General features: G+C 47.7%; 1 protein-coding gene across 5 annotated transcripts in view; it reads right to left on the reverse strand.

Moving 5' to 3' along the window:
* LOC126956360 (uncharacterized) overlaps positions 1-23,806 on the reverse strand; it is a 56,703-nt gene that overhangs the window by 11,168 nt on the left and 21,729 nt on the right. For 4 of the 5 annotated variants that reach the window (XM_050793276.1, XM_050793275.1, XM_050793274.1 and 1 more), the window contains exons 9-19: positions 17,653-17,720; positions 17,176-17,200; positions 15,274-15,371; positions 14,483-14,507; positions 12,535-12,602; positions 11,753-11,777; positions 8,520-8,591; positions 6,726-6,775; positions 6,246-6,316; positions 6,071-6,161; positions 451-606 (exon numbers count right to left, since the gene is read on the reverse strand). In XM_050793276.1, coding sequence (XP_050649233.1) covers positions 6,089-6,161; positions 6,246-6,316; positions 6,726-6,775; positions 8,520-8,591; positions 11,753-11,777; positions 12,535-12,602; positions 14,483-14,507; positions 15,274-15,371; positions 17,176-17,200; positions 17,653-17,720 — 575 coding nt within the window. In that variant the 3' untranslated portion in view covers positions 451-606; positions 6,071-6,088. Of the gene's footprint in view, positions 1-450; positions 607-6,070; positions 6,162-6,245; positions 6,317-6,725; positions 6,776-8,519; positions 8,592-11,752; positions 11,778-12,534; positions 12,603-14,482; positions 14,508-15,273; positions 15,372-17,175; positions 17,201-17,652; positions 17,721-23,806 lie in introns of those variants that run through there. The other variant, XM_050793278.1, reaches the window with a different exon arrangement.

The following is a 23,806-nucleotide window of genomic DNA, read 5'->3' on the forward strand; positions in this document are numbered from 1 at the left end:
AAATTCTTTTTTTTTTTTTTCTTTTCTTTTTTAAGACAGAGTCTCGCTCTGTCGCCCAGGCTGGAGTGCAGTGGCCAGATCTCAGCTCACTGCAAGCTCCATCTCCCGGGTTTACGCCATTCTCCTGCCTCAGCCTCCCGAGTAGCTGGGACTACAGGCGCCCATCACCTCGCCCGGCTAGTTTTTTTATTTTTTTTAGTAGAGACGGGGTTTCACCGTGTTAGCCAGGATGGTCTCGATCTCCTGACCTTGTGATCCGCCCGTCTCGGCCTCCCAAAGTGCTGGGATTACAGGCTTGAACCACCGTGCCCGGCCAAAAATTCTTTTGAAAAGTTTTAGACTTGAGGAAGTGGAAGGGTTAATACATACTAAATCATACCAAAGAAATACTTTTTTAAAGGTGAAGTCAAACTTAGAATTTAAGAACAAAAGAACCGTTTCAGTACTTACTAGTCCCAGGGAGACAAATAAACTGGCCCACTGATAAGGGAGAGCTGCTTCCTCAGGCTCTTTGTGAGTTGTTTCTGAAGAGTGTGAGCCACGGGAAATCCAGGAGCTGTTAGATTCTGGTTGAAACTTAGAGTTTAAACTGCGGTTTTCATTTGCCTGTTGAAAGAATATCTTGGCTGTATTAATCTTTTAAATTAAAATTGAACATTTTGCAGGCGAAACTGTAGGGAGCGGGCAATGTCTGTTTCACTGAATAACGCAGGCAGTCAACGTAGAAGGAATCTGAGAAATTCCCACCGTCACGTGAGTGTAATCAATGTTTCCCAGAGGCTTCAGCAGGGCGCTGAACCCAACTCTGAAGAGTTGTCAGGGAACAGGATGTTCACAGGGCTTGATGTCTCATCCCAGATGACTGACTGATAACAAAGGGGAAAGGCCACCTTCACGAAGAGATGTGTAGCCGACTCCACCTTAGCCAAAATTACCAAATACAGCACCAGAAATCATGGGACAGACAGACTCAAACGTCTCCTGGTGTGAGGCAATGAGAAGTACACCACGCTGCCCATGTTTAATCTGAATCCACTCATGAGGAAACTGTTTAATCTGTATTCTTGCAAAAAGGTTTAATCTAATCTAGTCAAGGTGGGGAGCAATCAGATGTATCTAGATTGCGAGTCACTCTGAAAAACAAAGAGCCTAGATTTTACAAAATGTTTCATGTCATGAAAGAATGACTCCAAATTAAAAGAGAATACAGAAATATGACAACCAAAGGCGAAGTTAATCTCTGATTAAACTGTGAATCGAAAACAATAAAAATAGAGGATATTTGGGAGATAATCACATAAATTTCAATGTAGACGGTACATTAATTTAAATTATTTTATCAAAGTTAGATAACAGAACTGTGATTATGGAGAAAGATGTCCTGATTCACAAGAGATAGATGCTGAAGTGTTGGGGTAAGATGTCATGTTCTCTGCAATTTACTTTCAAGTGATTCAGGGAAGAAAGTATGAAGACAGAAAAAACGCAAAAGTGGCAAACACTAGCAACTGGTGAATCTGCATGAAGAATATGTAAATCTCCATTGTGTTAGCCTTTGAATTTTCTGTAGGTTGAGAGAGAGGTAGGAAGAAGGAAGAAAAGGCAGGCATTCCTCATCAATTCATACCTGGAAAAAAATGGAGTCCAAAGAAAACCAGAGGCTTAAATTTCATGTGAACATCCAATGAGAACAATAGTGATTTTCTAATGTCAAATTTCGGAAAAGCCACAAAGACTGGAACATTCCTGACTAGGAGCACTTGCAGGTAATGTCCAATCTTTTTCTGGAGGCTCCAGTCCTTCTAGATCTTCATATGTTTAATTCCATCACTCCTGGAAATGCCAGTTGTTCAAAATAAGCCTTTAAATGGTCATCATCAAACATTTCATCATCAATATCATCATCTATTAATAAAACTTAGGAAAATTTAGGACATACTTTAAAGTGTTTACTAAACAACAATTTGTAATAAAAACAGCTGGTAAGACATAAGTGAGTCAAAGAACTATATGATTTTGTTTTTATATTTGACATGAGAAAACTTCTCAATTATAACTCATTATGAAAATAGTATTTAACCTCTTTGAGAGGACAGGAAAGAAAGATCCTGGCATGTTATCAAAACTTAGGATGCGGCTGGGCACAGTGGCTCACGCCTGTAATCCCAACACTTTGGGAAGCCGAGGTGGGTGCATCACCTGAGGTCAGGAGTTCAAGACCAGCCCGGCCAACGTGGTAAAACCCTGTCTCTACTAAAAATATAAAAACTATATTATATATATATAGAGAGAGCCAGGCGTGGTGGCATATGCCTGTAATCCCAGCTACCCAGGAGGCTGAAGCAGGAAAATCGCTTGAACCCGGGAGGCAGAGGTGGCAGTGAGCCGAGATCACGCCACTGCACTCCAGCCTCAATGACAAAGTGAGACTCTGTCTCAAAAAAAAAAAAAAAAAAAAAAAAAAAGTGTGATAAATGTGGCATCATAAATAAATGGGAAGAGAGCAGCAGGTTCTTCAGAAAATGAGAGCCTATCATAGGATAAGTAAAAGGAAGAAAGGGAAGAACCAAGAAAGAAAGAGTGGGAGGGAGAGAGGGAGGGAGGGAGAGCAGGGGGGTGGGAGGGAGAGAAAGAGGACACTGCAGGGGTTTTCGATGTTGTAACACCCAGCTCTGCAAGGTCAGGATAAAACAAGAACTCTCAATCAGTCATGGTCTTCTAAGTTGGCACTGCCTTTTTAGCGGTTAATTTTGCAATTAAGTCTCAACAACACTCATCACCTTGACTTAGCAATTTCACCTCCAAGAATCTAGCATACTAAAACAATCAAAGATCAAATACATTCGGGTCAGTAATTCTTTATCCACAATTACACAATCCAGCAAAGTCTGAAAAATCCTTTGGCAGCAAAACCTGTCCTCAGTGGATTTGATGCTACTTATAGTTTCTATTTATCCCACTCGACTCAACAGACTGACTTTCAACGTCCTGCATAATTTGGCCCCAGCCTACTTTTCTGGGCTTATTTACCAGTGCAGCCTCCTACAGGTGCTGTAAACCTGCCACACAAAACCCCTGGCTGTCCCCCAAACACAGCCCATGTTCCTCACAACAGTGCCGTTGCTGAGGCCACTGCTGCTTCCTGTCAGCTCCTCGTCCTCCCACATCCAAGCCCTGGCACAGACCCCATCCTCCTTCCGGAAAGCATCAGAGATACCTGCCTCAATCAGAGTTAATTTCTCACCCCCATGATTCCCAGGCACGTTCTGGTACTGCTGGATGTAAGTCACCCAACCTCACATTCAGCTCTGTATCTGCTCTTTGCACCTGGCTGAAGTCTCAGAGAGCAGAGGCGAAATACTTCACGGCTCCCTGAATTTCTAAACACAGGGCTATATACTGAGTGGCACCTCTAGGTGACTACTTTGCACCCTAACGATGATAAACTGAGTGAAACTGTATCAGGTTTAATACACAGAAAAAAATTCTGGAATTCCATCACTTAATAGGAGTGGTCATTTGAGTGTCCACAGGAAGGAAGAAAAGAGGGAAAAAACCAAAACGTTGTGGCATTATAGCTACTGCAACAGAAAACGAGAATAAAACGGAGTGGCAAGGTGAAGACCAGGGAAATGCGGGTGACTACAGGACCACAAGAATCTTCCAAGCCTGTTGATAATGCAAGTTTCTCATTTTCTAATCAGCTAGTGTGGCCTACGTCACTGTTTGGAGTCTTGTCTTCAAAATGTTTTCCAGCATCAAGCACTAACAATCTAAGTGCTGGGATTACAAGCCAGCGCCGGAGCCACCGTGCCCAGCCATTACTAGTTCTATATGTGAAAATATGCACAGAATATAAACTATTAAAAAACATAAAAAATACTATGTCTGAATGTAACTTACTGTACTATGGATTTCTTAAAAACTAAGGTAAAAGTCATTAAGAAACGTCATTAAGAAAACGATGCAACGCATAAAAGAACATCCGTCAAAATGACAAAAACTCCAAAACGAGTGGCCAAAGATCCAAAAAAATTAATAAAACAATTGAAAAATTACTTGAGCAAAACATGGAGACTATGATGATGCAATGACAGCTTGTGTCTTAAAAATAAACAGGTTAATGTAAGAATTTTTTTTTAATTAAAGTATATTAAACTGCAGAGGAAGGTTTATCCCCAATACTCGCATGATCCAGAGGGCTGATGGGCCAGGGAAATCTACCGAGGTTCGGCCTTTCCGGAGGTTCACAGACAGAGGTTTGAGGGTCACTGCGGGGGCACAGAGGTGGAGGGAGGGGGGCTCCTTGGGGTGGGTGTGCAGGTCTCAGAGGGCTCCTCTGGCCCTGGAAGGTGGCCTTTGGCCCCTGGCCTCCCCAGAGTCTATCCACAGGGCACCGAGGCCTGTGTGCTGCTCTCTGCTGAGGGGGTTGTCTGTGCCCAGAGTGTCTATAAATGTCCTGCAGGAGGCACTGAGCCCAGGCATGCACATGGGCGCCTTCAGGGGGCTGGACCTCCAGATACTGAAACACAAAGAGGGAGGGGGGAGGTTCAAGGATCAACAGGCAGAGTCTCATGCCCCCAGGCCCTGGGAGGAGCAGGAGGTCTGATGACACAGGATGGGGTGGTGACCTGCCCCTCCACCCAGACCCTCCATGCCATCCAGACAGAAGAGCTGCACGTTGAATGTGTGCCGCTTCCTGAAGCATGTCATTGTTATCGCCCAATAAGACGTGATCCTTCCAATATCCCCACCAACCCTGTCTATGCATTTTCATTTTAAAAATCATTAATGCTTTGGTAAAACATACATTTCACTTAATACATTCCAGCATAAAAGCATTACAGAAACCACTGTTTTAAAGAGTGAAGAACAGGGTGTGTGTATACATATACATACATATACACACATATATATAAAATACACAAAAAAACACACATTCATATTGGAATGAGACCACCACTTCTCGGCCTGTCCTTCCCAATTTCTCCCCCACCTCCCCTTTTCCCTCGTTTATAAGACAGGAGAAAAAGGAGAAAGCAAAACGTTGGAAAGAAACAGAAGTAAGATAAATAGTTAGACGACCCTGACGCCACCACCAGGCCCTGGTGGTTAAAATAATAATAATAGTATTAACCCCTGACCAAAACTACTTGTGTCATCTGTAAATTCCAGACATTGTATGAAGAAACACTGTAAAACGTTTTGTTCTGTTAGCTGATGCATGTAGCCCCCAGTCACGTTCCCCACGCTTGCTCCATCTATCACGACCCTTTCACATGGACCTCTTAAAGTTTTAAGCCCTTAAAAGGGCCAAGAATTTCTTTTTCAGGGATCTCTGCTTTTAAGACACAAGTCGGCTGATGCTCCCGGCCAAATAAACTTCTTCCTTCTTTAATCCCGTGTCTAGGGAGTTTTGTCAGCAGCTAGTCCTGTTACAATATGTATATCAAGGGTTTCTTTGTTGGCATCTGACACAGACACAGAACCACTGATGCCCAAACCAGTGTTCTCCACACACAGAAACCTCCAACCTCATCTTGAGGAATAGGGCCATGAGGCCACCCCAGGCACCAAGGGCTCCACGGAGACTGAAGGGTCCCTGGGACTGGGCACATCCCAGCGAGTCTTGGATCCTGGCCCTTCCCCTTCTTGATGCCAGGCCCTACTGAGTGCCCGCAGGTGTACAATGCTGGGCTGGGTGGGCTGCTTGTGTGGCAAGAAACCTGGGGCTGCCTCTCTCCCTCTCACACCTTTCCCAGGAGGCATGAAACAGGGGGATTCATGATCAACCCCAGTGGCTGCTCATGCTGAACCGGTGATGCTCCCTCCCCGTTGTCTTCTGGGGACATGGAGGGCAGGGCTGGGTCCCCTCAAATGAGCTTAAGTGGCACTGCAGACAAGAACGTAGTGCATGGCCCTCAGAATCCTGCATGTGGTAGCCTGACCAGCACCTCAGCCCCTCCCTCATTAAAGCAGCCTATGGAGGGCTCAGCCTAGTGGGCTCAGGGGCTGCTATGGAGAGGGTGTCTGTTCCCTGGAGGATGTTCTCAGGGCATCCTTCACTTGCCTTTAGGGATTTCCACCATCAAATACAAAGGTCACAACAGGTCAGGTCAGGCTCTTCAGCATCCTCATCCTCCTCGAGCTCACTAGGTTTTCTGAGGGCACAAGAGAGTGAGGGCAGCCATGGGCACACAGGCATTGTCTGCCTTCCCCTGGTCATGCCGCCCCTGCACACTCACATTTCTTCTGCCTGTTCAGGGTTTGTCTCTATTGCTTTTTCTTCAGGTTCCGGGAGAGGACTTGTTGGTATCTGGGAGGAAGAAAACAACTGCGCATGTCCAGAGACCCCAGTGCAGCAAAAGCCCCCGGGCGGGGGAGGGGGGCAGCCAGAGCAGACCCAGATGTCACTGGGAACCCTTCCTGCAGGGTGGGGCCAACTCTTCTGACCTCAGCCGGGCTCCCCGCCTAAACCCTGTGGGGTTGCTTAACAGGATTCAACGCTACAGCCTGGGGACCAGGAATCGAGGCAATGCCAAGGCAGTGGGCAGGAGGGCTGCAGAGGGACTTTATAGACACTGAAGACCAGGACATCGACTGTCACGACAAGACCAGGTCCTTCAGGAGGATGATGATAAGAGAGCAGAAGAGGGAGAGAGCCAGAGCTAGAGGAGGAGCTCATGAGTCAGAGGCTGAGAGAGAGGAGGAAGGAAATCAATTACATGCTGACGGCCGTCTGCACACTTGGGCTCTTCCGTATCTGCTCCAGAAGCTTCAGGGTGTCCGGAGGAGCAGCGGTGACAGGGTGGCCATGGGAAGAAAAGGGGATAGTTAGAGTGGAGGGGGCACTCGGGCTCTGGTGTCCTCAGGCTGGGGAGCCAACCCCACAGGCTCAGGTGTGCTTATCTCAAGCCTTCTCCGCAGCCTGGATCACTTCCTCTCTGCAGTGAGGGAGGAGCTTCTGACTTCCCACACGCTTTCCCAGCCCTCACACTCCGGAACTGTGCCCAAGCAGGGAAGGCCGCGTCATCCCTGTTCCTCCAAAAGGCGGCCACCTTCTGCAGGACATTGTGCACGCCATGCGATCCCCTCCCTCCTCCTCCTCTAGGGCCTGTTTCTGCTCTTCTGATGAATCTCGTCCCTTCTCCCTGTCAACCACCACTCCCGCTGCTCTCCAACATAAAAACACAGGAGGGAAGGGCAGCGCTGCACTCCCAGGCCCTCCATAAACCCGTGGATCACACCTGAGGTCGGCAGCACCTGCCACAGACCTGGGTCTGAGTTGGGGCCTGTGGGAGGCAAAGACAATGGGTGTCACGGATTGAGTGACTGGGATGTATGCCTGGGATGGCCTTAGGGACCTGGAAAATACTCCACCCTCACATGAATCCCACAAGCTTCTGAAAGCGTAGAAACACTGTAATGGGACTCTAGAGAAAGCCCCTTGTCCCATGGCCTGAACGCGCAGGTGAGGTCACGTTGTCAGCACATGAATGAAGGGGTCCTGCCAGGGTTTGGCTGAGCTGTGGGAGGACTGGGTGGGAGGGCACCTGGCCAGCCTGACACAGGGAACAAGCTGGGCCTGACGGCAGCGTGGGGAGTGGGACAAGGCTGTTGGGCCACAGCGGAGGGTGTGACAAGACAAGTGATCCCTGTGCCAGGTGCCCAGCGGCTCCATCCTGGGCCTGGCAGATCCAGCAACCAGGTCCTAAGGAGGGTAAGAGCCACTGCCTACAGCAACACAGCAGCCGCTCCACACACACCCTAGGATTCCTGCCAGCCACGGAGGGCCTCGGTGACAGCTGGACACTGAATTCTCAAATTAAAGCCAATTCAGTTTCCATTCCTAGCCCAACAATTCGGGACTGGGTGAGAAGTGGAGGCCAGAATCCTGCTCAGGCATGGGTTTCTCCCCTCGGGTCTTTAGGATCGGGGCACACTGAGTAATCCCAGAGGAGGATTCTCTGCCTCAGGAGACTCGGAGGGCGCTGCGACCAGGAGCAGACGGTGAGGGCTGGTCAGGAAGGTGCTGCTGCAGGTCCCGAGAGTGCAGAGGATGAGGATGGACTCCTGCCACCTCCTGGCACACGCATAAAGGACTTTGTGTCCAGGGCCACATAGCATCTGTGAGGGGCTGCGTCCCACCCCACTCCCCACACAGCACTCAATGCCACACCCGCATACTCACCTCTTCTCCATTCACAAAGGACACTGCCGCCCCCACCCACCCCCAAAACCCAGGGCTTTGGTGTTTGCTGTGGCACTGGCAGGAGAGATCTGGCCTTCTGGAAAAGGTCATCTTGTACACCAGAGAAGGAATCATGGGGACGAGCAGAGCACACATGATGCCCATAAAAGCAAAACTCCTACCACTTTCTCATTCAGATGCAGAAAGAACAAACTGCACCTCTCCACCCGTTTCCTTTTATATTTGCTGACTTCACAGCTCCCAGCCGAGGCTCCAAAGCCCAGGTGTAACCCAGCTGCCCCCAAGAACCCTGTGCCACGGGCCCCACCTGGAGCATCTCCACCACTTGCAGAGTCTTTGTCATGATGGGTTTCAGAAAAGTTGCTGTCCTTATAGCTTCCTATAGAGACATAAACATCAGAGAAGGGTGACGTCAGAGTGACTCACCCAGCACTTCTACTCCACGCACAGCCACAGTGGATGACACCAGGTGCTCTGCTCCATCCTCTGTGATCTCAGACTCTCCTTGGGCTCTGTGGACTCAGCTGTGAGCCTTCAGGTGAGACGGAAAACCTGAAGAATCCCCCTTCACCCCTTCAACTCCACTGGCCCATTATGGCTCTCAGCTCCACTCTGAGAACCCTGAATTTCCAGCATAGATGCACACGTGTTGATTTAGCAGAGTGCAGTCAACAGAACCTGGATCAGCTTCAGGGCAGCTGGCCCAGAGCATTCTGGGAGGATGGCAGTGCTCTCCGCAGTTTAAGCTTTGGGATACCGGGTACTCGAAGCATGGCTCCTGAGAGGAGGTTCTGAATTTTTAATTTTATTTCTTGAAATTTATTTAAATATAAATAAGCATAGATGCTACTGAGGCCCACACTAAAATGCACAGGTTTAAAGAGCTAAGATGAGAAAGGCACGGCTCCCCTCCCCTGGAGCTTCCTGGCAGAGTACCTTGCTGCTCTGATCTGGGCATCCAAGGATGGGTGCTTCCCGGGCACATGCACAAGAAGCAGGCCCTGTGAGGCCTGGGGGTGCTAACACATGGAGGACAGCAGCCTGGTCCAGAGGGCTCCTCGGCAGGGGCACGCTTGTGACAGAGAATGAGCATCCTCTGCAAACACTGTCCAGACAGGAGCGCAGGAGGCAAGCGGGGACACCTACCCTGGATGGGACCCCATTCAGACCCCTGGGTTCATGTGGGGCTCAACAGACTGCACGGCGTGAGCGGGAGAGCTTTTCACACGTGAGCTGGATCTCGGCACAGGGCTGTTTGCATTAGAACACCACTGCAGCCCAGAAAAGGTGCTCAGGGCTGAGCTCTGAGATGAGAAGGAATGAGACGGACACAGTCCCTGCGCTCCCAGTGACCAGTCATGGTCAGGATTCCTCCAGCCAGGAGGGAGAAAATACAGACTTTAGGAATGAGGATTTCAAGACAATCTCAGAGAAACTCTCAAAATGATGTCTTAGGGGTTATACAAAAGAGTCACACGGTGTCATTACCACCAACAGACAGAGAGATAAAGAAGACATGGGGAAAAAAATGTTCCTCTCGCTGGATGCCTAGGTAGACTGCCAGGCAGTGCTCAGACCGGCCACAAAGTCCAGGCTCTGCTCCTTCCCCTCGGATGGGGTCTGAACATCCTGCCTGGACCCAGGGCATAACATTCACTGACTCTCCTAAACTTCCAAACTTGGCTTCCCCTCATGCCTTCCTTCTCCCGCGCAAAATCATGTTCCTTTTCAGGCCCAGGCTGAGGCTGTGCCCTGCTCTCTCTCTCATGGAGCCCACTGGGCAGTCGGCCATACATTCTTAGAACCTCAGTATTGGTAACATTGATTTGTACCTTTAATCAAACACCACAGTAGGTCCCCTCAGTGCCCCAGACAAACTGATCTGGAAATTAAGATGACTAGGGGAATTCCGTTATGAGGACATAGGTTCTGGGACACGTAAGGGACATTTTAAAATCGTGCAGCCTCACTGTGTTGAGAAGTGGGGAAAATGCCATCACCCACAGAGCAAACCACCTTGACTTGCTTTTGCACAACCCTTCGGAAGCAAACAAGAACCTTTATCAAGCGTGGGTTCAACGAGGACATCATGAAACCTCTGCTGTCCTACAGCTGAGTGCGTCTTTCCCCGCCTTGCAATGCGTGAGCCACCCTCCATCCTGCTAGGAGGAAGGCAAGGGCTCACCCTGCCTCTCAGACCCACGGGCAAACCCCTTGGTTCCCTTGCCCCTGTTGCTGTGTTTCCCTTGCCCTGTTGCCCTGTTGCCCCTTTCTGGGACAAACAAGGGACATTTTAAAATCACACAGCCTCATTCTATTGAAAAGTAGGAAAAACACTGTCACCTACACAGCAATCCAAATGACATATAAGAAGTTTCTACCAAATGCACACTCCAAAGAAACTCAAACCAGAGTTGGCTCATTTTAGATTCATATGGACTAAAACCAACCACCTTGACTTGTTTTTTGCACAGGCCTTCAGAGGCAAAGAAGAACCTTTGTCAACAGTGGAGGCAACGGGAGCATCACGGAGCCTCTGCTGTCCCACAGCTGTTTGTCTTTCCCCACCTGCAAGTCACAAGCCACCCTCCATCCTGCTAGGAGGAAGGCAAGGGCTCACCCTGCCTCTCAGACCCTCAGGCAAACCCCTTGGTTCTCTTGTCCTGTTGCTGTGTTTCCTGAGCTGAACACACAGAAACCATGACTAGTGCTGCAGGCTGAGCCTCTACATTATCTATTCTGGGTCATATTATCTGATGGTCAATATGAGGCCGCAACAGAGAGTCGGATGAATTCACCCCAACCCTGCCTTCAGGCTCCTCTTTTCTCAGTCTCCTACCAAAACTGGCTGTGGCATGGGGCTGCCCCAGGGTCTCCCTGCACAGGAAGGAGCCCTGATCCACTCCCTGCTAAAGATGGATCGTGGAGGATCAATTCTGAAGGCTTTAGTAGAAAAGGCTTTTGAAGGAGGGAAGTGGCAACAGTGAGATGTCATGACCACTCCAATGCCAGGAGGAAATAGGAAGGCCTGTTACCAGGTGAGATTTATTAGAAACTGAGGTTTAGAAAGAAATTCCCAATGAAAAAAAAAAAAAACAATTAGCAGAGATACTGAAAACATTTTTGTTCTATTAGTACCCAGTGAACATTTGCATGGGTGTTGACAGGATTTCCTTTAGGTTAACTAACGTATCCTTTGCATGCGGTAAACTGCATTCTTTGTAAGATGACGCTTTCAGTGATAATTACCTATGCATATCATCAGGCATCCCCCGACACACACCCAGGCACACTGAGCATCACACCGTATGTATTCACACAGACACACGCCAGACACGTGCACACAACCAACCCCATCCCACCGACAGAAAACAGAGCTGCTCCCAGGGACTGAAGAGTGTGGCCATCGCCCCTTATCTGAAAAACCCATTTCCCCCATTCACACTCAGGCTGTCTGTCTATGAAAAAGCCAGTGAGGCAGTGCCACATTCCTATCATCTGAAATATTCGTCCACACGGGAGACATTCCCCAGTACATACCATTCTCCTGGTCTGCGCAGGTAACCTGTAATAACAGAAAACACATTGCTATGAGCATCAGACCATGCTGTGTCCTGTGTGCACAGATGTCTTGTTCACTTGGTGACATTAGAAAAGCAGACGGGAAACAGTCAAAGGAACCCAAAATAAGAACAGGACCAACCGAATCATGCTAAAAACGTAAGCTGTTTCCTCTATGTTGCTTGGCAATTAAGTAATTTTGTTCCAAAGAGAGAATCAAGCTGCTAAGGAAAAAGCTCACTGCCACTCAGACAGTGGCTGACGCTGTCATTTTCTCCTGCCATCTTAAATCAAACCTCAGTGGGGAACAGAGTCTCACTCTAAATTCTCCCTACCGAGGACACTGTGTAAGTCACCTACGATACATACGGTCAGATTCTCGTATCTTATTTTAATTCAAGAAAATAAAGCTAAGAAAGTAACTTTTTCGGCCGGGCACGGTGGCTCATGCCTGTAATCCCAGCACTTTGGGAGGCCGAGGCGGGCGGATCACAAAGTCGGGAGATCGAGACCACGGTGAAACCCTGTCTGTACTAAAAAAAAAAATACAAAAAATTAGCCGGGCGAGGTGGCAGCGCCGGTAGTCCCAGCTACTCGGGAGGCTGAGGCAGGAGAAGGGCAGGAACCCGGGAGGCGAAGCTTGCAGTGAGCCGAGATCGCGCCACTGCACTCCAGCCTGGGCTACAGAGGGAGACTCCGTCTCAAAAAAAAAAAAAAAGAAAGAAAGTAACTTTTTCATTGACAAAAGCAGGTAGCCTGACCTTCAAATGCTGGGGAACGTCCTCAGCTGAGCCTTTGTTGCTGTCTTCCAGGGACTCCTCCTTGCAACCTAGGAGGACAAAGAGTGACGGTCAGCGGGTGCGAGGCAGGAGCAGGGAAAAATGGCTCTGTAGCCCCAGGCCACCTCATCAATGTGAAATAACCCATATCGAACAGGACACAGCACCCAGGGCAGGCTGTGTGTCCCTGCAGCCTCTCAGGGCTCCTGCCTCCTAATCGGACCTGAGCTCACTTGCCCTCCCTTCCTGAGTCCTTCCAACGTCATTTCCTCCCTAGAACCCACCTGTGGTGCTTCTGTATATATCAGTCATTCTAGAATATTTACACTTGGTAAAAAGCAGCCTTTGTTCTGAGAGACTTCATTCTAGCCCCAATATTCTATACATTCACCAATCTTTTGTGTTAAAGACAATAAAACAAAGCTTTGAAAATACTCAATTATATTCTATTTAAAGATAACCCCACTTAGCAAGTGCTGTCCGTCCTTGCACTCAGCCTTCTCAATGCGATGTCTGTGTGTCGGGGTCCCCTGCTGCTCACACGCACACTGGCTGTGACACTGGGACAGCACGTCATGGGGGCAGCAGGTGGCAGCACTGACCATCTCCAACCCAGCTGTGCCGGGACGACGGCAGGGGAGACGGTGGGAGGCCAACACCCAAGTTGTGTCTGGAGACCACATTTGGCGCTGTGTCTCCATTGTGTTTACTACTCAGCTGAAGCATTTTTTTTTTCTTTTTTTTTCTTTTTTTTTTTTTTTTTATAGAGGCTCTCTGTAACCCAAGCTGGAGTGTAGGGGCATGATCTCTGTTCACTGGAACCTCTGCTTCCTGGGATCAAGTGATCCTCCCAACTGAGCATTCCAGGTAGCTGGGACTATAGGTATGCAACCATGCCCAGGCAATCTTTTGTATTTTTAGCAGATACACGGTTTCATCATGTTGCCTAGGCTGATCTCCAACTGGACTCAAGCGATCCACTTGTCTCAGCCTCTCAAACTACTAGGATTACAGGCGTGAGCCACTGTTCCTGGCCAACTGGAGCGTTTCTAAGGCTTGTGATAATCATGTTATTAAATACAATAGAGCATGTTCCTGAGTATTCCCTGCTTTTGACCACGAGCTGAGAAATGACCCCACCGCTACTGCCAGAAGCCTGTGAGCTCGCTCTGTGTGTTTCACACTAATGACCACACCAAAGTCCAGTGTAAAATGTACCTACTGCTACCCTGGGTTAGGCAGCCTTCGAGACCTGCCTACAATGACAGACAGTGTTGGGACCTCTCTAGGCTCTCCTCCTTCCACATGCACACACAGAGGCCGGAACTCCCTGGACTAATGGTGAGTTATACCAGGGCTGGCTGGTGAATGCACAATAGTCACCCACTGCATCAATCCTCCTCCCATTGCTGAGTTCACATTCGCCTCTTCCATTTAGGAGATTGAGAGCCTGGGAAATTCATCTCTGCACCGTCTCTATCTGAGCATGAGGATATACAATTTACCTTCAGGTACAGCTGTGGGGGAGGATGAATGCGTTACTTTATGTGAAGTGTGCAGTGGTGATGCAACTTCTTAGAAACATTGCTCCTTGGGTTGTGCTCTGCACAGGGGAACATGCTTTCTGGGGAAATGCCCACACACTCCCAAAGACATTCCCAATCCCGCCACATGACTCTCTCCTCCGTACCTCCCGACCCTGAGGCACAACACACTGTTCCATCTACATGACAATCCTGCCTCCCCGGACTCCAGTGATGGTCACAGGTCTCTACTGGACTCAGTGTTTTTTATACCAAACTGTCCAAACCTCATTTCTCTCAGGAAGCTCAAACCAAAGTGGCTCTCCAGCAAAAGCAGGCGAGCAAGTGCCACCTTTTGCAACCCTGACGATCTTTTCTTAGCAAAGGAGTGATTCCAGCACACACACCTTTTTCTTCAGGCAGTCCGCCGGCCTGCATTGAGAGAGAGAAACACTGTGAGTTTCAGACCATCCTGAGTCCCGTGTGCACAGGTCTGTTCTTCGCTTGGTGGCAGTAGAAAAGCAGATGGAAAACAGTGATCAAGTCAAGGGAACCCAAAAGAAGGACAGGAAAAATGGACTCATGCTAAAGTTTCAGGGGGGTTTTGGTTTTTTTGTTTGTTTGTTTTTGTTTTTTTAGACGGAGTCTTGCTCTGTAGCCCAGGCTGGAGTGTGGTGGCATGATCTCTGCTCTCCACAACCTCCAATTCCCGGATTCAAGCAATTCTCCTGTCTCAGCCTCCCGAGTAGCTGGGACTACAGGCGCCCACCACCATGCCCGGCTAATTTTTTGTATTTTTAGTAGAGACGAGGTTTCACCCTGTTAGCCAGGATGGTCTCGATCTCCTGACCTCATGATCCGCCCGTCTCAGCCTCCCAAAGTGCTGGGATTACAGGCGGGAGCCACCGCGCCCGGCCTAAAGTTTCTCCTGGAGGATGTTTCCTCTCAAGGTCATGTTCCTTGGCAATTAAGTGATTTTGCCCCAAGGAGAAAATCAAGCTGCTGAGGAGAAAGCTCACTGCCGCTCAGTGCGTGGCTGATGCTGTCATTTTCTCCCGCCATCTTAAATCAAACCTTAGTGGGGAACAGACTCACTCAGAATTCCCCCCACCAGGACACTGTGTAAGTCACCTATGATATATACGGCCAGATTCTCGTATCTTATTTTAATTCAAGAAGATAAGGCTAAGAAACTAACTTTTTCTGTGACAACAGCAGGTGGCCTGACCTGCCACTGTCGTGGGGCCTCCTCATCTGATTCATAGATGAATTTTTCCACGGGACCCTCCATGGGACCTAGGAGGACACAGAGTGACCATCAGGAGGTGCAGGGGAGGAGCAGGGAAGGCTTTTGATCCTCAGGCCGCCTCATCAATGTAAAACAGCCCATCTCGAACAGGGCACAGCACCCAGGGCAGGCTGTGTGTCCCTGCAGCCTCTCAGGGCTCCCGCCTCCTCATCTGACCCGAGCTTACTTGCCCTCCCTTCCTGCATCCTTCCAACGTCATTTCCTCCCTAGAATCCACCTGTGCTGCTGCTGTAAATATCATCCCACCTAGCAACCTTTCTTTAAAGAGAAGACTTAATTGTAACCAAAATATTCTAATTATTTCCTCGTCATTTTTGAAGGCAATGAAATAAAGCTTTGAAAATACTCAGTTTTCTTCCTATTTAAAGGTAACCCCTATTTAGCACCTGCTATCTGTCCTTCCACTCTCTCTTTTCCATACGTGTGTGTGTCCGTGGAGTCTGTTGCTGCTCACACTTACACTGGCTTTGACACTGGGACAGCCTGTCATGCGGGCAGCATGTGGGGGCACTGACCCTCTCTAACCCAGCTATTGGAGATTCCAGCAGGGAAGAGGGGGCACCAGGCTGACACCCAAGTTGTTTTTGACACCATATTGGGCGCTACTTCTTGGGTGTGTGTGTCACTAAGCTGGAGCATTTCTAAGGCTCGTGGTCATCATGATTTTGGTTTGGTTTTTTGTGGCGGGATCTCACTCTGTTTCCCAGATGGGATGCAGTGGCACAATCAGGGCTCACTGAAGACTCCACCTGCCAGGCTAAAGCAATCCTCTGGCCTCAGCCTCCTGAAAAACTGGGACTATAGGAGCACGTCACCACCCCCGGCTAATTTTTGTGTTTTTTGTAGAGATGTGGTTTTACTATGTTGCCCAGGCTGATCTGAAACTCCTGGGCTCAAGTGATCCTCCTGCCTCAACCTCCCAAAGTGCTGGGATTATAGGCATGAGCCTCCCCATTGGGTCCAATCATATCTTTAAACACAATAGGACATATCCCTGATTATTCTCTGCTTTTGAACAGCAGCTGAGAAATGACACCACCACTGCAGCCAAAAGCCTGTGACTCCCCTATGTGTGTTTCACATGAAGGACCACCCCAGACTCCACTGTGTTGCTACCCTGCCTTTCACCATCACTGAGGACATCTTACAGTGCTGGGCAGTGTTGGGATCTCTCTAGGCTGTTGTGCCTCCACATGCACACACAGATGCTGGAACTCCCTGGTGTGGTGACGAGTTATACCAGGACCATGTGAGGACTGCGGAGCAGCAGCCCATCACGTCACCCTTTCACCCCTTCCTGAGTTCACATTTGCCTTTTCCATTCAGGGAATTGAGAGCTTGGGAAATTCATCTCTCCACCATCTCCAATCTGAGGACGGGGGATGTTCAACTAACCTTCCGGTACAGCTGTGGTGAAGGATGAAGTGTTGACTGATGTGGGGATGGAATGTTGTTTCTAGAACATTGATCCTTGGGGCGTGCTTTGCACAGGGGAACATGCTTTCTAGAGAAATGCACACACACTCCCAAAGGCATTCACCATCACTCCACACGGACTCTCCATACCTCTCCACCCCGATGCACCCTATTCCTATTTAAATGACATCACTGCTTCTGGAAACTACCGTGGATGGCCACAGTTGCTGACTCAACTCTTCATTTTTTTATACCAAACCGCCCAAACCTCATTTGCAGCAGGAAGCTCAAACCAGCAAAAGCCGGGAGGAAAGCGTCACCTTTCTCAACACTAAGATATTTTCTTAGCAAATGGGTGACCCGCAGAATACATACCGCTTGCCCAAAGCGCTGAGTCCCTCTGCAGAGAGAAAGGAAAACACCGTGAGTGTCAGACCAGGCTGTGTCCTGTGTGCACAGGTCTTTTCTTCAGTGGCTGACATTAGAAAACCAGATAAGAAATAGTGTTTGATGCAATGGCCCCAAAATAAAGCCTAGAAGACACTTGTGGAAAGGCAGGCACAAGAGTTCTGTCTAAGACTTTCATATGATTTTTGTTGTAAATTCACCATTGTTTTCAAACAGTAAGCACTTCTCCTGAGGAAAAGGTTACCTGCACACAGTTTGTAACTGAAGGTGTCATCTATGCGTGCCATCATGACCTAGCTGGTCATGAACTCTCACATTTTCCCACCAAGAAATTCTGTAACTTATCTATAATGTCCATGGTAAGGTTTGCATATCTTAATTCAAATGAAATAGGAAGAAGCCAAGAGAAATACAATTCCCATCTTAGTCAATGAAAGATCTTACATTGACAACGGCCACGACTTCCTCTGTGGACTTCTCGCTAGGAAGCTCTGCTGCAAGAAACTTGAAACCTAGGAAACACGAGAGTCACTGTCAGCGCATGGGAGCTGCGGAAGGATCCCTCAGGCAGCCTTGGGTGCTGTGGACGGGGGGCTGGCGTGTGTGGAAAAGGTGGGTTAACAGCACGAGCTGAGCTGCTGCTGACCGTCCTCCTTAGTGGAGAAGGAAGGCAAAGGAGACCATCAGGAAGGCCCTGGGAGACAGAGCCTTGGTTCTCTAGCTAAGCCACCCTCATCGGTGTGAAAGCTGATCTCAAACAGGGTACAGCATACAATGTGGCTGTGTTTCAACAGCGTCTCAGGGAGTCTTCTATTCAAACCTGAGCTAAAAGCTAAGTTTTGTTTTGTTTTGTTTTGTGACAGAGTCTCCCTCTGCCACCCAGGCTGGAGTGCAGTGGCATAATCTTGGCTCACTGCAAGCTCTGCCTCCTGGGTTCGCGCCATTCTCCTGCCTCAGCCTCCTGAGTAGCTGGGACTACAGGTGCCCGCCACCACGCCCAGCTAATTGTTTGTATTTTTAATAGAGACAGGATTTCACCGTGTTAGCCAGGATGGTCTCCATCTCCTGACCTTGTGATCCATCTGCCTCGGTCTCCAAAGTGCTGGGATTACAGGCGTGAGCCACCGCGCCCAGACTTTTTCTTTTTTTTTTTTTTTTGAGATGGTCTCGCTCTGTCACCCAGGCTGGAGTGCTGTGGTTCAATCACAACTCACTGCAGCCTCAACCTTCCAAGCCCAGGTGGATCCTTTGCCTCAGCCTCCAAGTCGCTAAAACTACAGATGCCCCCATCGTGCCCAGCTGATTTCTTGTATTTTTTGTAGAAATGGGGTTTTGCAGGCCGGGCGCGGTGGTTCAAGCCTGTAATCCCAGCACTTTGGGAGGCCGAGACGGGCGGATCATGAGGTCAGGAGATCGAGACCATCCTGGCTAACATAGTGAAACCCCGTCTCTACTAAAAAATATACAAAAAACTAGCCGGGCGAGGTGGCGGGCTCCTGTAGTCCCAGCTACTCGGGAGGCTGAGGCAGGAGAATGGCGTAAACCCGGGAGGCGGAGCTTGCAGTGAGCCGAGATCCGGCCACTGCACTCCAGCCTGGGCTACAGAGCAAGACTCTGCCTCAAAAAAAAAAAAAAAAAAAAAAAGAAATGGGGTTTTGCCAGGTTGCCCAGGCTGGTCTTGAACTCCTGGGCTCAAGCAATACACCCACCATGGCCTCCAAAAGTACTGGGATTACAGGCATGAGCCACAGGTCCCGGCCTGTGCTGCCTTCCTGATCCCTTCTGAGGGCATTTACTCCCAGGACCCATCCGCACTGCTGTGTGGATCACCCCTCCTATAAGATTTCTTACTTCATAAAATCAGCCCTTCTTTCAAAATATGTAATTCAGCCAAAATATTCTATAACATTTATCTGTCAAACATCTGTTTTAAGGAAAATCAAAGATTTGAAAATACAATTATCCTACCATTTAAACATGACATGTCACATGTGCTATCTGTCCTTCCAGTCTCCCTTTTCAACACAACATGTGTCCAGGGAGTCTGCTACTGCTCAGGCTCCCTCTGGCTCTGACACTGGGAGAGCCCGTCCTGGAAGCAGCAGGTGGGGGCGCTGACCCTCTCATCCCAGCTGTGCAGGAATTCCAGCAGGGGAGACGGGCACCAGGCTAACGCCCAAGTTGTTCCTTGAGCTCCTGTTTGATGCTGTGCCTTAGGTGTGTGTGCTAGTGAACTGGAGCATTTCTAAGGCTTGTGGTTACTATGTTCTCAAATACAACAGAATATGTCCCTGATTATTCTCTGCTCTTGACCGGGGGCTGAGGAATGAACCCATCATGCCGCCAAAACCCTCTGAGCTCTGCAAGTGTGCCTCACATTAATGACCACACCAGATTCCACTGTAAAATGTAGCTATTCCTACCCGGTGTTAGGTGACCACTAAGACCGTCCTGTAATGACAGTGCTTAAAATCTCTGCAGGCTAGCACACCTCCACATGCGCACATAGGAGCTGGAACTCCTTGGCATGGTGATGAGTTATGCCACGGCTGTCTGATAAATGCACAATAGTAGCCCGTCGCATCCATGTTTCACCCATTCTTGAGTTCACATTTGTCTCTTCCACTTAGGAGACCAAGAGCTTGGGATATTCATGTCCACACCATCTCTATCTGAGGAGTGAGGACAGAAAACTTACCTTCAGGTACAGCTGCCATGGAGGATGAAAGGGTTGATTGATGTGACGTGTACAATGGTGATGAATGTTGTGTTTAGAACGGTAATCCTTGTGTTGTGTTTTGCACATAGGAACACACTTTCTGGGGAAATGCACGCACGCTCCCAAAGACATTTATGATCCTTTTACACAGACTCTCTCCTCCACACCTCCCAACCCTGATACACACCACCCTCTTCCATCTAAATGACACTACTGCTTCAGGGACTGTGGGGGGACCCCCGGAAACTATTGCTACAGAATAAAAGATGAAATGCCCCTGATTATTGTAAATACAAAATTGCAAGTGGGATAGTGTAAAGACAATGCCAGGTTGGGCTGCCAGAATGAGCCAACAGCGCGTGATGTGCTTCCCCCTGCAGAGAGCCTATGAATGGACATGCAGTCAGGGAGGTTTCACATCACCAAGATTCCTATCCCAGAAAAGCAGATGTTCATAGTTCTGGGAATGGAATGCAACCCTTGTGGAGAGCCTATAAACGGACACATGAGCACGTGCCATCATTATTCACCTGCCGCATTGAATCAATTGTCACATACGATGCGGGGCTTTTCTGGAAGGCTGGCGGTTCCCTCCCCAAACAAGGTCCCAGAGAAGTCTAACGCTTTCTCTAATCACTCCACCATCCTTACCACCCTGTGCTACCACCTTGAGTAGTGAGGGATCGAGTTACTTAATGTTCTTTCTCTTTCATTTTCTCTAAAATAAATACAAATTTTTAAAATGCTACTTCTAGATCTGTCACAGTGACTCACACCTGTAATCCTAGCAACCTTGGGAGGCTGAGGCAGGAGAATCACTTGAAACCAGGAGTTTGAGACCAGCCTGGGCAACATAGCAAGACTCCATGTCTATAATAGGTATTATGCTGTATTTGCTACAGATTTTATTGACAATCATTTTTATACTTTCTTGTAATTCGCACACCTTCCTTTTAGAATCTACATTTTATTTTATATATAAGATATAATATAAACTACTTCATATCAGATAATTTATATTTCAAATAATATTCATAGTTTATAAAGTACACAAGGATATCTGAACATCTATTTGTAAAAGGGACATTATAAGAAAAAGAAACTGGGGAGGAAAGACAAAAAAAATTCAGAGAGAGTGAATAGAATTATTTTCAGTATTCTAGAATAAGAAAATTGGATGCTATTTCACTCGTTCTAATAGTTTATATTGGTGGAATATTATCTATACTATCTTAGCATGAGTAAACATCCCACCCAACAGTATGTTTTATTTTTTCTCTCTTGTACATATTGTAATTGTTATTAGGTTAAGTTTGCGTGAGACCTTCAGGTTAAATCTGAGAATCAAAGAAAAATTAATTGGAAAAAAAAAAAAACGGACACATGAGGGGCACCTGTTCATATGGATAAGATAGGGCTATAAACGCCCTCATCTTGCCATGGCTCTTCTAGGCCTCTTTAGGGTTAAGACATACTCCCTTCTGAGAATTTCTGGTCTAACCAGTTGTCTAGCTTCACGTCCTGTTTCTATGGATTGTTTGTAACCAGCTTTTGCTGCAACTGTTACTGCTGATTAATACATTGCTAATCATAGGTTATGGAAAGACGGTGTTTCTGTTTTAAGGCTCTGTTAGAAATTACTGATGCATGCACTACATTGTAAATTCTTATCTCTGTATACTGTGCTTCTGCATACAGATGTTATGTTAAAGAATTACTTCATCCCCATGTGACTGTCTCACCTCATAATCAAATGACCCTAAATCCCTCACTAACCTACCTCTGCCCTCACTAAACTTAGTAATAAATGCTGGTATATCCAGTGCATTGGCGGCATCGCAGGACCAGAAGGCAGTGACTCCCCTGGACCCAGCTTTCACTATATAGTGTGTCTATTATTTCTCAACCTGCCAATCTGCCTGGGAACAAAGAAAGAGCCCCGTTGCCTTGCAGGCTGCTGGCCAGAGCCCACAGTATCTGGCGCCCAACGTGGCCTTCTTTGTTCCTCAGCTCAGTGCACTCCGAGTGCGGGTTTGTGACCACTAGTCTTCAGTCTCGACGGTAAGGTCTCTGTGTATGTGTTTTCCAACTCTCCCCTCTTTTCAGATTTGTCAACCGGTATCATTCCAGGGTTATGATGGGACAATCACATCTAAACACCAGGCTTATCTGTCTTTTATTAAACTTCTTAAACAGGGTGGAATCAAGGCTGATTCCAATAACTTTATTCTCTTATTTCAGACTATTGAAAAATATTGTCCTTGGTTACCTGACAAAGGTTCTATGGACCTGTTAGACGGGGATAGAGTTGGCACCACGCTCCGCCAACTCATGAGAGATGGTGTTTTACTTCCTATTTCTGTTTGGACTGACTGGGCTCTTATTCATGTTGCTTTACTTCCTTTTCAGTCTGGTTATCCTCTTCAACTGCCACAAGTTAACACGGATGGTGAACCGCTCCCTTTACCTTGGGTACCTGACTCCCCCACTAGTCCTCCTTCTGATCATGAGGAGGAATTCCATCTCTCCTTGTTTTCTCCCCAAGAGGAGGAACCTGGTGATGATCCCCTCCCTCCACCTCCTATCTTGGAACCCGTATATGTTAACTCTTCTTTTACTAGGCCATTGCCCCCTCTGCCAGAGGAGGACATGTGGCATTCATCTGAATGGGCTTTCTCTTGTTCCTCTTGCCCTTTGGGACCTCTCTCCTCTTCTAAGCCTACTCTTTCTTTCAAAGCTCCAGGACCCCTCCTTTCAGAGGCTTGGAATCCTGCTTCCCCCAAGTCCGTGTCCTGGCGCCCTCACTCTCCTTCTCTCTTTTCCTCTGCCCCTGCACAATAGAAGTGCAAGTCACCTGTTTGGGGAGAGCAGTAGCCACTTTCCAAACACAAGTTGGAGGCTTTAATTGAAATTGTTAATGATTTACTGGAAGCAAACACTACTGAGCTCTCCTTATCTCCAAGAAACTCGCCTGTTGTTTGTTGTACAAAAAAAGTCAGGAAAATGGAGGATGGTAACAGACTTAAGAGCTGTTAATGCAGCTATTAAACCTATGGGGGCATTACAACCCGGTATGCCCTCCCCCTCCATGATTCCTAAGGAGTGGCCTTTAATTATCGTTGACCTTAAGGACTGCTTTTTTCATATTCCTTTAGACAAGTCAGACTGTGAAAAATTTGCTTTCACTATACCTTCCATTAACAATTCAGCTCCTGCAGCTAAATATCAATTGAAAGTTTTACCTCAAGGAATGATTCACAGTACCACTATTTGTCAGTTGTTTGTCAACACTGTGTTACAACCTGTCCAACAGATTTTTTAAAATAATTACATTCTTCATTATGTGGATGATATACTGATTGCTGCTCCCATTAAAGATTAATTAATTCAATGTTTTACCTCTTTAAAATGAGCTGTTGCCAATGCAGGACTCCACATTGCTCCTGATAAAATTCAACAAGCCGCTCCTTCTCTGTACTTAGGAATGCAGCTAGGAGCTCGCTCCATTAAGCCCTGAAAAGTCCAACCTCACACTGACAATTTAAACACCTTAAATGATTTTCAAAAATTACTAGGTGACATCAGTTATCTCAGACCAACCCTAGGCATCCCTACTTATGCATTATCTCATCTATTTGCCACTCTATCAGGAGATACAGATTTAAACAGCCCTCGCTCTCTATCTGAACGAGCAAAATGAGAGTTGTCTTTTCTAGAACAAAGAGTGAGAGAGGCACAAGTCTCTCGTATTGACCCACATTTGCCTTTACAATTGTTAGTTTTTCCTTCCATCCACTCTCCTACGGGACTTATGGTACAAAATGATTCTCTAGTTGAATGGGTATTTCTTCCTAATTCAGCCTCTAAAACTCTTTCAAT

The sequence above is a fragment of the Macaca thibetana genome, chromosome 6 (assembly GCF_024542745.1).
Source record: "Macaca thibetana thibetana isolate TM-01 chromosome 6, ASM2454274v1, whole genome shotgun sequence".
NCBI lineage: Eukaryota > Metazoa > Chordata > Mammalia > Primates > Cercopithecidae > Macaca > Macaca thibetana.